Source organism: Sinohyriopsis cumingii, chromosome 19, assembly GCF_028554795.1.
Source record: "Sinohyriopsis cumingii isolate HCF-2022 chromosome 19, ASM2855479v2, whole genome shotgun sequence".
Classification (NCBI taxonomy): Eukaryota; Metazoa; Mollusca; class Bivalvia; order Unionida; family Unionidae; genus Sinohyriopsis; species Sinohyriopsis cumingii.
The window spans coordinates 49,648,775-49,664,229 of NC_142979.1; the positions used below are offsets into that span (position 1 = coordinate 49,648,775).

Consider the following 15,455-nt stretch of genomic DNA (forward strand, 5'->3'; position numbering starts at 1 on the left):
TGTTTAAACTGTCCCGCACGAAATGGAGATTACAGACGATTTCGGGAAACGAAAGGAAATGCTTTGAATTCTGTGGATGACACTTTATTAAATCCTGTGAATTCGTTCATAATGACGAATGAATTTGTTAGCGTATTGATCCCAAGAGTTGTGGATACTAGATATTTGTTAGTAGACATAGAGGGAAAAGGTTTATGGCTTCCAACATGTCAACGGGAAGGAGACGAGAATTTGAAGTCGGCAGCATCAAAACTCGCCGAAAAGGCAAGCATCTCATAGTAGCAACCACAGGGCAATGAAGTTAATGTCTTTGTATATTTTATTAAGATATATTAAAAATATAAAAAAATATACACAATTGTCAGGGTGTGTAGGTGGTACGTTGTTAAATAGCTACTAGCAGAGGACCAGTTCCCGTCGCATGCCAAATGTTGCCGTAGTGTTAATGTTGGGCGTAGGTCATGAATAATGAAGTACCAGCAACTAAACTTTGCAATGGAGATGAATCCAAATGTTATAAAAAATCAAGTCAGAACTGTTTCTTGGCTAGTTTTTTTCAGCTGCAATGAGGTGTTCCAAAAACGCATTTTGATTATAATACAAGTCACATGGGCCATGTTATACACATTTACTCATTTTAAAATAAATATCAATTGTTCTTTTACAATTTAACACTAATTTTATTTAACCAAAGTATATTCAGTCGTGATTATTGAATGCTCTGCACCTTAACTGCCACCAAGAAAAATGCAAACGAAAAGTATCTATCTCTGTGGACTTTTACTATGGTGGCCATGTACTAAGCTTGTGTCAAAATAAGAGCATGTCGAGTGGAATTGTCGCAATCGAGGGCAGTATGAATTTGTTTATTTTTATGCGTAGCTTTCATTGTGACATCACAGCATGCAACATTCTATCCGGATTGTAGTGGATCACACCTTTAGGTTAATTTCGTCCAAACATGTTTGCATACTATAACATTGATTTTGCCGTATGCACCTCTCATGACATCTAAATAAAGACCTACCAAAGGAACATGGATGTATACGAATCCAAATGAAGTGAATACCTGCCACTTAAAGGTATGTCAAATCAAATTCTAAAAATGACACCCATTTATACTGGCTGCCATGTATAGTCTATCTTCTGCTGAAAAATGGTATTAAACCCTACAACAACAACAACACACATTGGCTGGCTAGTTTTATAAATCAAACTTTCTTTTGCATTGAATATAAATATAATAATCTCCTGTCAAGCATTTCTAATATTATAGAATATAGAATTTAAAGAGTGTCTCGGAAGCTCAACACAAAAATTTAGCTGAAATACATGCATTAAAAAAAGATAATAGAACCTGTATCTTGATATCCGTCTTGGGTCTTTTGGGTTGTTTTTGAACTGATTTGAAAATAAACTTTATTTTGATATTGTTTTAAACCAAGGATGCTTGAACAACTCAAGTTTGGACAAAGGCTGAGTCATGCCAAAAACTTATAAAAATGGTATTAACAGCTGCCTCGCTAAGCGCTCAGCATTAAGAGGTTAGTATTAGGACTGGTCAGCCTGGTGTCAGGATAATGTGACTGGGTGGGACATGATGCTATATGTCTGTGACATGATGTCTCAGTGCTAGACTTTACTATAAACTGCCACACTGCAGACATCATAGTGATATGACTGAAATTTGTTAAAGCTATGTTAAAAATCCAAAGTCACACACACACATAAACATGCTTGGATATTCTTCTGAAGGGTTCACATGATTTTGAGTTCCAATATCACAAAATTTATATTAAAATGTACTGTAAGAGCCGACCATTGCTCAGGAACCAAATTGGTAATGGAAAACAGTAAACTAGAAAGAGTTACATACCTTGACAATCCTATATCTACTCGTGTATCTCAAACAATCTTATTAAAATTAGATTTCCTCTGTCTTTCATGAAGATCTGAGAGTGACTTCTTAGGGGTCATGTTCTGGTGACTTTTAAATTAGCCAATGGAAATGAAGCTTTCAGAAACCTGAAAGTGAATCAAATTGCTTGGCTCACATTGATGTTCTTCAGCCTGCGCTGCTTAGTCTCCCAAATGTGATATAGCACTTCATTTGATTGGCTGATAAAATTTGCGATTATGGTAATAACATAGTTCACCAGAACATGACCCCTAAGTAATTGCTGCCAGATTTTCACATGGTGTAAATTTTAATCATGAATCAATGCTAAGACGCATTTGCCTTTAAATTTAAATGAACATTCTTCTCTACTTTTTGTCTTGAGGTAATTCTGTACCATTTTCATAAAGCTGTTCCTAAACACACTCTTGATTTTGTTCATCACAGAGAAAGACCTTTACAGTCTGGAAAAAATGTTGCATAAACTTTATTAGTTAATGTACAAAAGATACAAAAGTACCTGCATCCTAAGTGAATTACCAGGGACAAATTTCCAAGAGTGAAGACTGATATATTTTCAGATAATTATGACAGTATAACTAAGATAATACGTATACCTTTCCATTAAGAATTATATATCAGTGTATTTGTCATTGTTTAATTTATTCCCTGAATCAATGTCAGAGAGCTAAAATATTGGTCAAAAAAGATTTTTTCCCAATGCCTATCTAAATGACACTGGCTCCTTGATATGCACCAGAAATCATCAACTTTTGTATTCTCTTGAAAATAGTCAGTAAAGATAAGAACCTTGTTGAAACAAATATCACCACTCAGTTCTGTAGTTCCCAACTTATTTTGGATGTGAAATAGATAATACAATATATGCACTTTCTTATATTTCATTGATTTTAATTTTTTAAACTTTTTGACGATAACACGCGTTTTAAAAAACATTTTATGATGCATTTGTGTGCTAAGCTTATGTGTAAGTGTGTGTGCTACCATCAGTCTTTGGATGTAGTCATGTGACTAAAATCAATGGTAACCAAATATATCAAAATAACATAACCACCCTTGCCTGAACATAGGTTGTTTACTTGCATTTTTATTAGAGAAGTGCCATCAGAATATTTTTTTTGTCTAGTACATTTACAAAGATCTCCATTTAGTACTGGCTGCTTTATAGCATTGTTTTGTGTTGAAAAAAAAATGTTTTGACACAGCCGATGATAGAGCAACAAATCAGTTCCAAAACAGTTGTTTATTCTGATAGTTGTAATAATAGTCATCCATTTTTTACACTCAACACAGGCATTAGCTTAGATGGTGTTGACATAGTTCAAAGCAGTTTTAATGGAGACTGTCATGACATGGATGTTTTTTGTTTGCTTTTTTTTAAATAACTGAACTGAGTTCGCACCACGTCTTGTGGACATTTTGTATGAATACTTTACTGATATTATTGTAATCAATAGATGCAAGGGGTCATTTTTATTCCGTTCAAGCATTTGGCTGTCATATTTAGAAATATGTTAGACTTTGAAGGATTTATTGAACTTTTGATTGATGAATATTGTGATTTCTGTCTTGATCTTCTCAAATTGGCTTCAATTGCTGTTGCAGTATTTGTATTCAGTGTACCTTGTGAAAGTGATTTTCTCAACAAAATGTTCGAAAAGCAAACATAGAAACAGGTTGAAGCCCAAGAGGTATAATAGACTTTTGAATTTTAGTTTTTCTTGTCCCTTCCTTTCATGAAATGGATTTTATGGATATAGCTAAAACTTTTGAAGGCATAAAAATAAGGAAAAAATAAACTTGCTTATTCAGCTGTCCAATTATAGAGATATATAAATTTAAACATGTTCAGAGTGTTGCTATTTTACAAGGTTAATCTGTTTAAGATTAAGAAAAAAACAACAGGTGTTCAGGCATATCTCTTTATCTCCCATATGCTATGAATTGAGCTGTGTAAATATATTAATATACATGTGGCTAAGAGCATCTGCAGAAACAATGGGACTTTAATGTTCATGCAGATTTACATGTCTTCAGCAGCCATAAATAATCTCTCTCTCTCTCTCTCTCTCTCTGTGGATAATCTGATATATTGTATTTTCAGCTGACAATTGGCTGACAAAATTAAAATTGATTTAAATGAATAAAAACAAAACATGTCTGTTAATTTATAAGGGCAAAAACATTGATAATTCAGTGCCTTACCATTTGTTCTCTCAATGAAAATGCCTGCTGGGGTCATCACAGACTCCATGGTGGTGGTCAGTTATCCCTTGGAGAGAAAGTGCTGTGTGCAGATGTGTTCTCTATGACAACTTGTGGCAGTTCAGTTTGGATGTATGGGGAGATGGTGAAAGGACTTTTTCATAATCCTCTCCATGTTCTCTTTACCCCACCACGATGCATGGGGAAATGAAAAATTGTTTGAGCTGTTCTATGTATATCATAAAAAGGATTTTGGTTAAAACCATATTTCAATATTGCCATCGGTTTATTTTGTTTCCAAAATATTTAAATTAATAAATAGTTTACATATTTTGGAAATTAACAATTTTTTTTCTGTAGGATATTGATTTGGATGAATCATTGATTTGGATGTGTCTTTCTGTATAATTGATACATTAAGCAGTATATGTCAATATTTCTTTTTTAAAGTATATCAGTGATTTGTTGTACTACTTATTGATATTAGTTTTGAGGACAGGAATTGAATGTTTCAATGGCATTTAGCTATGACTTCAAAACTAATTTATTTTTTATTTGAATTTTTGAACGAGTTATTGATTTGCGTTTTAATTACAGATAACAGGCCAGAAAGTTGCAATGAAAGGAATATTGAGGACACAGGTCATCCGATACTCAATTACTACAAAAATTCATTTCATTTTCCTTGCTCAGCCAATAACAGCATTAGAAAAAGTAAGTACAAAAATACTCAAACCTATATATAAAGGACAGTCAAAGGATATGACATAATTAAAATGCATAGGCAGGTATCCTTTATATACATGGTCAGTACATTGCTCTGCTTTACAGTTCATACACTTATGACACCAGCATAAAATGCATACAAAAATTGCAGGGATTATAGGATTCCTTCTGACAAAAAGTTTACTGCACTATCCATAAGAATGATAATCCAGCACTGAAATTGTCAGAATACAGTAGGAGTGAAACTAAACAATCCACAATAAGTTAAAATTAAGCAAGAGCTGTACTGAAAATGTTAATGGACTTTTAATTCTTGTCATCGAAAATAGTTTTAAAATGAAAATAACAGAAGTTCTTTTAAACACAGTTAGGATCATCTTAGGATCATAGGTTGGCATGGCATCAATCGATTTCAGCACTTGGTAGTATTCGCAAAAGTAATTTTGAGTGAAATCTAAATGTAAAATTATCATTGTAAAATTATCATGTTGTTCATATTAAGATAGGTGTGTATGATATAAAGGGTATTTGTTGAAGGATTTCTGTTGGCAATGTTGAAAGTGTATGCTGTTGATAGATATACACTATATTGAAGTATCAGCAGGGCTCAGACATGACCTTTTTATCACTTACAATTCTTTGTGAGTTTAGAAAGAAAGAAAAAACTTGAAAAATTCTGTTTGCATGTGCAGTTTGTTTTGGCCAGTTATTGATATTATTTTTACAGTATTAAATGTTTATAAATAAGAAGGAAGTACGATAATTTTACTATTATTTTTTTTTTAAGATTAAAACTACATCATTTGGGTCCACACTTAGGAATAATTTGGGCAAAATAGTTGCCCCATTACATGTCATCTTGCTTATGAGATAGTCCATTATCTGTTGTCTGACTGTCAGTTAGCACAAACTTGTTATTGTTACTTCTTCTGAACTACTTGGAGGATTGCTGTGAAACTTTACACACACATATATCCCATGATCTAGTTGGTCCACCATAGTTGTTCTTAAAATGAAAGTGGTGCCACTTGGACATGCAATATGGCCAGCACACTGCAAATCTTGTTATTGCTAGATGTTCTGAATGGATGACACATCAACATGAAGTTTTCACAAATGACTTTGGATAATTGGTCCTAAATGAAACTGGTGCTGCTCTGACATTCAGTGTAGCTGCCATAATGGCCATCTTGATAATCTTGTTATTACTACTCCTGAATGAATGGTCATATCAGCATGAGGTTTTCACTGAAAGACTTCTTATGATGTCTAGTGTGTTATAAATGAACATGGTGCTAATCTGACTTCTGATATGGCTACCACAATGGCCATCTTGAAAATCTTGTTATGGCTATTTCTCCTAGGGGGCTGGTCATATTGATAATATTATTTCACAAAAGGATTTCTTAATTATGTCTTATTAGCCCTAAACAGAGATGGTGCTAATCTACTGTCCTGTATGGCACCATGTCAGTCATCTTGCAAACATTGTTATAGGTGCTTCTCCAAATGGAAATTCGTATCAGCATGACGTTTCAATTGAAGACTTCTTTTGATGTCTTGTTGGTCCCAAATGAAGTTTTGTTGGTCTTGAATAATAATGGTGCTGATCTGACATCTGCAGCAATTAATCTGAAAATTCTGTTATTGCTAACGAATATTAGAGTTGGTTTCAGCACTCAAACTGTCTTGACTTGAATTCATGGAAATACTTTCTGGCCAGTAGAGTGTTAGTCCCTTCAAGGGTCTCTTGTTCTTGTCTATAACTGTAGTTTGACTTATACACACATCCAAGTTTGCATTTTTGAACCATGTAACTTGTATGAACAGTTTGCCTCACCAGGATTTAAATTGTATGAATTAGGGACAAAAATGTCATTTCTGAATAACAGGATATTAGGTGACACAAACATCTGTGATTGTCCATACTGCAAAAAATGGTAACAGAGCATGTCATGAGATGAGATGTAGTGACAGATTATAACAAAATGAAGATAATATTGGAGAAATAATTCTGTATGTGTGAATGAATCAGTTGGGCACAAAAGAGCGATTCTGTTTTCCATCAAAAATATAGTTCACTGTGTTATCAATAAGTACATATAATACAATTGCATTAGTCTATAAGTTTTACTATTTTACAGTTAAAAAAATCAGTGCCGAAGCAAACTTCATTTTGCATTTTGGAATTATGCATGTGTGTTTTGCAGAAGTTATGTACTTCAAGGAGTTTTTCTAATGATTTCTTTTATACAATTATAAAATTTAGCACTCAAAAAAGTGCAAGAGCTTAAAATCTGAACTAGCATTTTCCAAATTTAACTGGCATTGCTGAATGGTAAATTTGAGCCCTGTATCTGCTAAGACAGGTTACGCTGTATAGATGTAGAGTAACTTGACATCTTTGGGATGAAGATGTGATTAAAGTAAGGCTGTTGGTTACAATTTCTCCAAATTTTGGAGCACAAAATGCAAGCCTAAACTTAGTCAGAAAATTTGACATTTTGTAACTGTTTAGAAATGAAGTAAGACTCTTGAAGATTTAATGATCTTCATAATTTCTCAGTAAGTATGCTGAATTTCATTTCATTTGCATAAGTAGATGTATACTTGAGGTAAAATATCAGATTTGTAGGCTTTTGAGCTGAAAAAGTTATTGAGAATATATGACCTGATTTTACAGGTGTTTTGGCAATAAGTTAATTATTAGAGGATCTTATGTGTGTACTCATTTTATTCAAATTTATGAAACAAGTTTAATAATGTTTGTCTTCTGCAGTTGTTCACAAGTAAAAGATATAAAGTATTCAACAGTTTTGATAAATTTAAATGTGGGATTCTCTTAACAGCATCACAAAAATACTAACTTATGCCTGAAAAATTGCATTAGTGAGTAGTGAAATGATCTTAAGTGCAGTAGAGAGTAGTACAATGATTTTTCAGTGCAGTGGAGTGTGCTAAAATGACTTCAATGTAGTGGAGAGTAGTGAATTGACTCCTCATTGTAGTTTACGCAAGTTAAGTGACTCTTCACTGTAGTATAGAGTAGTGAAATGACTCTTCAGTGCAGTAGAGTGTACTGAAATGACTTCATTGTAGTTGAGAGTAGTGAAATGACTTCATTGTAGTACAGAGTAGTGAAATGACTCTTTAGTGCAGTAGAGAAGAGTGAAATGACTCCTTGGTGTAGTATAGAGTACTGAAAAGACTCTTTTGTGTAGAGTATTGAAATGACTCTTCAGTACAGAATAGTGTAGTGAAATGACTCTTCATTGCAGTAGAGGGTTTGTGAATTGACTCTTCACAGCAGTATAGAGTAGTAAAATTACTTGAACAAAAGTGCCATATGGAGTAATTTCTTGAGTATATGTTTTTACTCAACATAAGCGATACACACCATGGATGTGTATGCTACATCACAGTATACAATTTGTTTATAGTGGGTATGATTCATTTGAACATAAATTACTTACGAAGAACAAAAACTAAGAAGAAATAAGAACAGTACAAGGTTAGTTTCTTTCAGTATGTTATCAAATAAGCTTTATATTTACCTACTTTATCTGGGGGTATGGAGCAGTAAATTCAACACAGTTTGTTTCATATCTGTAAGTTCTGCGACATATGATCTAGGTAACCAAATCTTTATCCATAGTTAAAAAACTCATTTATTTGACCTTGTCTCAAGATATATGCTAAATATGATATTCTTTTTCTTGTAATCTTGAAGAAAGCTTTTGCAACAAAAAATGACATTTATTTAATGACGATCACCAGACTAATTAATGCATTCATTGTTTCTGAAATTTGTTTTCTCCCAAAAAAATTTTTAATTGTTATACAGGAATAAAATTTAGATGTATTTTTCGAGACTGCATTATGGAAGCTTGTTTATATGAACTGTACAATTAAGTCATTCCAAGTATTCTAGCTCAGTATTTCTTCATTTCAGTGTAGTAATGAAGCATTTTGGTTGAATGAATCTGAGATGGAGCAGCACTTGTCACTGATATTGCCATTACTCCTTGGATTAGAACCAGTTCGCTTTATACAGCAGCTTTCAGAAGCAGGTACAAACCCTGAAGCTGGTAATTTTACAAAATCTGTATTTTGTTTGAATGTTATTAGCACTTTATTTTGCATTTGGTATGCATTCAGGATAAATTTCATTTGCATTCTGTTTTCATTCCATTTTTTTGTGTTTAGTCTAATGTCATGTCAGTTTTTATGTTTGGTCTTTGAAGGGCTTTCGTATTTTTGAATTTTTCACTTCCATCCATCATTTCCATTTGTTTTGCTCATTGAGAATGACATGGAAGTCAGGTTTTTTGTTTTTATTGTGCACAGAAGTCAAGATCACATACCAATACCAAACTTTGCAGATGGCTTTTGCTTGGAGTAAAGTAGCCAAATTATGTGGGGGTTAAGAGGTCAGAATTCATAGTCATTGCAAATGAAAGAAGATAAATGACACTTGCACAGTAAAATTAGTTCTGAATAACAGACCTAGGCTAAACTTTTTGACACTTTGCACTTCAGAGAAGAAAAAATCAGATTAATTTAGGATCAAATGGTCAGAGGTCACAGTCTCTGTTATTGAAAGAAAAAATGGTTTTTGCACAGTAACATTATTTTTACATCAGAGACCTAGACCAAACATTGTGGATGGTTTACATTGGGTAAAATAGAAGCATATTGATTTTAGGTCATGCAGTCAAAAGTCAAAGTCACTTTGAGAGAAGAAAAATGATTTATGCATAATACTTAAGATCTAGATGATACGAGACATGATGTCAGTTGGTTGAAAGTGATGCAAAGTTTTGGTGAATTTGGACATAATTTGAATATATTTTTGATTTTATGTGTAAAGTACATGTCTTAGCAGTTTCTTACAGAATCATGATAAAACCTTGAGTTTACTTAACAAATCAATTCTAATTATATTGCCATAGTGAAAAGCAGTGGGTTCCTGAAGTAGGTTGCACAAGTTTGACAACTCTTTAAGCTGTTTCCTCATGTATCTTGATAATCTGAATTAATTTCTGTTATACACTTGTTATGTGCATTTGATTTAATTTATATTTGATTTAATTGAATTGTTTTAATTTTTTTTATTCCATTACTTGCTATTGTAATGTAACTTTATTTACTGGAATAGAGTTCAGTTCTGACTGATTTTTTAAAATATTTTTGACGTAAACAACTTTATAGAAACACTGCATCTAATGCTGACCTAGTTCCTTAACTTGATTCAGAACCAGTGATAGTTTGTAGTAAACAACTTTTAATTTTTAAAAAAATTCTTTCTCAGAGTAAGATTCATAAAGTGAAATTGAGGCTATAATTGGAGTATGTGACAAATAACATGTAGCAGTTGTTGCAAACTCTGATTTTTCCAGAGGATTGACCCACAGCCAGGCATCTGTTTTGCGTTGTGGTTAGATTTATTACTGATATTTTGAGAAATAATAGTTATTCTTACCTTAACACTTGAGAAGTTTAAGTGTTTTATGTTGTGACCAGTTTTGGGCTAATTATTTTGTCTTCTTCAATTTATTTGGATTTCAAGTTTGTTTTCCCTGGAAATACTAGTGCTCTAAATTAATTCTTGGACAAAGACATTTATCATAATTTACACAGAATTCATAAACTAGAATATTATTTTCTGTGATTCAACAAGGAACTGTTGACTCATCAGGATGACGCTGACCACAACATACGTCATCGCCATCCATTTAGGATTTCATCAGGATTCAAACTCAGTTTCATTAGGACTTTTTATTACTAGGACTAATTCTTGGATTATTTTTTGGATTTGATTTGTAAAACTAAATTCTTTTTCTCTTTTTTACCTTGTTTTTCTAGGGAAATAAATTATTTGTTAAATTTCACAAAGCTTGTTGTCGTCACTTTTTTTCCTGTTTTGTAAGAGCCTAAACATGTAACACACTCTGTCTTTGCATTTGATAATCAGAATTAATTTTTGCTATTAACTATCTCTGTCTCTCTCTCTCTCTCTCTCTCTCTCTCTCTATATATATATATATATATATATATATATATATATATATATATATATATATATATAGAGAGAGAGAGAGAGAGAGAGAGAGAGAGAGAGAGAGTATCCATGATAGGTTAGATTTGTCTCAGTGACATCACAAGTGTTTTCATCGTGGTGAATTTTTTGGCCCAGGCTATAGATGTACATGTTTTGAAATTAATCAGCCAGATCATTGAAATGGTTCAGTAGATTTCTTGAGTGTATTCAGTCAAAAGCACAAATGAAAAATTAGTGTTAAAACACGAGCTCTTTTTTCTGACTGAGGAGCACATTTCTTGTGCATTTTAAAACTCTCTCATTTATTTTTGAATTGTTAGGTGTCAGGGTTAGCAAAAAATACACTCATCCATTTGTCCAGCATAGTGTTGGATGGAGAAATAGGAACATCATTTTTCTTAACAAAATGCATGAAATATTGCCACATTTGGGTCTCTTGCTCTGCAGGGTAAGTATCACAAAAAATGTTTTCAAGGCCTGATAAGGAAGATAAATATTAGACTTTCTCCTTCTGAATTTCAGCAGGATTAATATTGGTTCCTTGGTTTTATGCCATACTTGTTAAAGTGGGTTATACAGGACTAAAATAAAATATGGGATTAGGACCTAGCTCTTCTGCCAGAGTAGGACAGAAGGTGAGGAGAATGGAAAGAACTCAGAAGTAAAAAACAAATACAAATCTAGGTTGTTAGAAGTAGTTGCAACATAAATAGGACTTAACATAATCTCCAGCCTTAGTCTTGGTTGATGAAATACTTATCATGCTTTATTAAATAAGACTTTACCAATGTGAATTTTGCAGGATTCTGTGTAACTTTGTGCAGGATTCTGTGTAACTTTGTGCAGGATTCTATGTAACTTTGTGCAGGGTTCTGTGTAACTTTGTGCAGGATTTTATGTAACTTTGTGTAGGATTCTGTGTAACTTTGTGCAGGATTCTGTGTAACTTTGTGCAGGATTCTATGTAACTTTGTGCAGGATTCTATGTAACTTTGTGCAGGATTCTATGTAACTTTGTTCCTGCTTTGGAAATGAAGCATTGAAAATGGTACATTGCACAATATTTCACCATATTAACCAGATCTGTTATAATCAGTTGACAAAAAAAATGGGAGTGGATGCATAGAATTCTTTGCAGACAGCATAATACATTTTATTTTATCTACTTTTTGGCTCTTAAGGAGAAAGTCTTCAAAATGCAGTGTTTGAAATTGGACCTGAACTTGTGGATACTCATGGACAAATAGATTCTTCACAGATGTCTCCCCAAGAATTCATTATCAAGTCATCAAAGCTGGGCAGAAAAGGTACCTTTATCATGTGTATATTAGTTTTATCATATTTTTCCAACTTAAAATCATTTAGCTTTCACCTGAATACAGCTTTATGCATAGAAATAGTATTGAAAGTCATATAAAATTTAACCTGTTTAAAATTTTGAATATTTTTACCAACAGTTATTTAACATGCCAGAGTTCTGTCTGCTCCTATAACCTATTTCTCCTGAAGTGCGTGTTTTTGCTATAGGTCATGAAATCCAAGTGTCTGTGTGACTGTGAGAGAAAACATCAGATGCAGTGGGATTTTGATCAAAGCCAAGTTAATCAAAAACAGATGCATTGGATGTTATAACCCCAGTGCTGATTAGTATTCTTAGTATTAGTTCAGTTCACCGTTTCAGGTTATTTGTGCTATAAGTTTAGGATTTCTTTCATGCAATTGTATGAACTTAAATTTTGTTGATAATTTTCAGTGATATTTTGATTGACTAATTAAAATGGTTATTCAAACTTGATTGCCTAGAATAGACTGACACTGTCTTAGGTTCTCATTTTGGTTAACTTTTATAAAATTAAACATTTTTATCAATCTGCAGTCTTCTCATTATCTATTAAAGTTGCGTTGTACTGACATTACAAAATATGTCACCTTGGCTACAGTTAAAATGTGAAATAGTAGAAAATAATGAGCTGGTGTTAATTAGTACATTGCATATGTTCATAACACTAAGGGTTTAGGCCAGATTGATAATAATAGACTATATTCCAGTAAGTTGTTATTGAGTGATTGCATGTAGTTGATAGTAATATTACAGGATTCTTGCTTCCATATTTGATGTAATAATTACACTATGCAAAATATGTGTAATTTGGTAAATTTTGGGCTGCTGAAACTCTTTACATTAACCCTTTACCTCATGTAAGTGCCTTCGGATACCTCTACCCCATTCTTATGGAAGCACCTTTGGACACCTCTCCCCGATTAGAAGGAAGTGAGTTTTGACACTTTTACACCATTCTCATGGAAAATCATTTGGACACCCGCTGTAAACATCAGCCATTTTGAGCTGGTTTTCATAGCGCCACCTTTGGGTAAAACTCCCTATAAGATACTACATTCATTGATGTGAATGACCATTACGACAGATCACATAGACCCTGTTTAAGCTCTAGTCATAATCTACTATTTTAAGTAACTGGGTTAGATTTTCCACTCTCCAAAATGGAGACCGTGGATTTTGTTCAGTACTTTCTGGAATTTGCACAGTTAGAATCACAACTATTAAAGCTTTAATAACAGGTCTGATGATGATGTAGGCATCACTGAGTTTTTATATTTTATCAAATTCAGGTGATGTAGTGATGTTGACAAAGACAAAGCACTGGTAAATTTTGAGTGCTATGGTTGGTCACACAGTTTCACTGAATTGACAGTGAATGAGTTCTCTCAAGATTTTAAGTACACACTGATGACATCTTAAAGTGTCAGTATTATATGGTACTGCATACTAGAAGAGTCACCTCCCATGTATATTATGTTGTAAGCTCTCCACTTTTGAAGCTGCAGTGTCTCATATTTTACTGGTGGTACTTAACATTTTAAGCTCTGGACTCGAAAATGGTTATATCTTTTAACCTTTGATGCCACCTGCTGTTAAAATAAACTTCCATGATCATTCATATATATATATATATATATAACCAAACGAGTATAAATATTGGCATGGCCAAGCTGTTCCTTCTGTAATTTTTCTAGAGATACCTCTCCACCAATTATCTTGTATTAATCCCAACAAAACCTCATCTTTAGTCCTATAGAAAAACCTATATACTGTACAAAATTAGGAATGAGGACCAGTTGTGCACATTTTAGGCTAGTACAAATGTATTTTTGACCTTACACTTTCCACTTATGCATGCAACATGACATGATGCATTCTTGGAAACCACAGTAAATAACGAGGCAGAAAGTTTGGATATAAAGTGTAGCTGTTACTTTATTAAATAATTTACCCCTGACCAATCTTACAAAACTGTTTAGCGCTTTCTTTGGTGAATAGCTGAATAAAGTATATCCGTATTTATCTGTTCAGCTGTCCGCAGTTTAATTTCTATACAGTAATTTGAGTTATCCACCATCTGCCTTTACCTATTTTTTGTAAGTAGCTTGCATTTGGGGTAAGGTTGAAGCTTTTCTATTTTGGGTTTAAACGGTCAAAATTCAAGATCACAATGATTGAAAGAAGCAAAACTTTCCACACACTAAGTTGACTTATACTTCAGATACCTCGACCAAACTTTGTAAATGGCTTCATGGCTGGACAAATTGAATGAATGAAACCTTGTCCAAAGATTAGCTAAGTGGAGAATTAAACTTGCCTTTGTGTATTTTGAGTTTGTCTAAAAACATTAGACGCCATAACACCAAAAATATAAATTCAATATTAAATCATTACCCATTTGAGATCCTCTATATTACATATGCATAGTTCTAAGTTTCAGGTGGGTGTTAGCAGCTAATTTATTCTCACAATAAATGTTGACAGAGAAATGTATCACTGTGTAAGTTTGTTGTTGTGGGATTTAATGCCATTTTTCAGCACACAATATGCTATACATGGTGGCCAGTATTAATGGTGGAGGAAGAATCCGGGAAAAGCCCGGAAAGAACCACTGACCCACAAGAAGCTACTGGAAAGCTTTCTCACATACCCACATTGACCGAATCTGAGACTTGAACCCATGCAGACAGAGGTGATATGGCTGTGATCCGTAACGGAGAGCGCTTTAGACCACTCAGCACTCAGGGCCCCCGGTGTAAGTTTGTGAGTTTTCAGTAATAAAGAAAAAGATGTGTGCTTGTGTGGGTATTATATCAAATGCAATACTTCCTTTGAATGTTCAAAAATACTAAGTTTTATTACATTTTTCTGTAATGAAATTTCTGAACTAGAACCATTTATCTTCAAAAGAAATGTGTAATGAATATGAATTTTGCATTAAGAAAGGTCTGATATAACCATTGATATAACGTTTTTGTTCAGAAAAAATATTGTTATTGCAGAACAGATATTGTTGTTTGAGGACTTCATGGAATGGTGTCACCCTAGTCAAAGCATGAACAAGAAAGTCTTTACAGACTATATAAAAGAAAAAGGAGCAAAAGCTGAAGTAACAGATCATCTTTTCAGGTACTATAATTTTGAACTCGTTATATACTTGTTTGTATTACCAGAGAGGGTATGCTATATCCCTGTTCTTACTG

General features: G+C 33.2%; 1 protein-coding gene across 4 annotated transcripts in view; it reads left to right on the plus strand.

Annotated features, from left to right (window-relative positions):
* Window positions 1-14: 14 nt before the first annotated feature.
* LOC149775678 (uncharacterized) overlaps window positions 15-15,455 on the plus strand; it is a 103,984-nt gene continuing 88,543 nt past the window's right edge. For 2 of the 4 annotated variants that reach the window (XM_089944497.1, XM_089944500.1), the window contains exons 1-5: window positions 15-264; window positions 4,721-4,837; window positions 8,802-8,937; window positions 12,092-12,217; window positions 15,255-15,381. In XM_089944497.1, coding sequence (XP_089800623.1) covers window positions 112-264; window positions 4,721-4,837; window positions 8,802-8,937; window positions 12,092-12,217; window positions 15,255-15,381 — 659 coding nt within the window. In that variant the 5' untranslated portion in view covers window positions 15-111. The remainder of the gene's footprint in view (window positions 265-4,720; window positions 4,838-8,801; window positions 8,938-12,091; window positions 12,218-15,254; window positions 15,382-15,455) is intronic. The other 2 variants (XM_089944499.1, XM_089944501.1) reach the window with 1 other exon arrangement.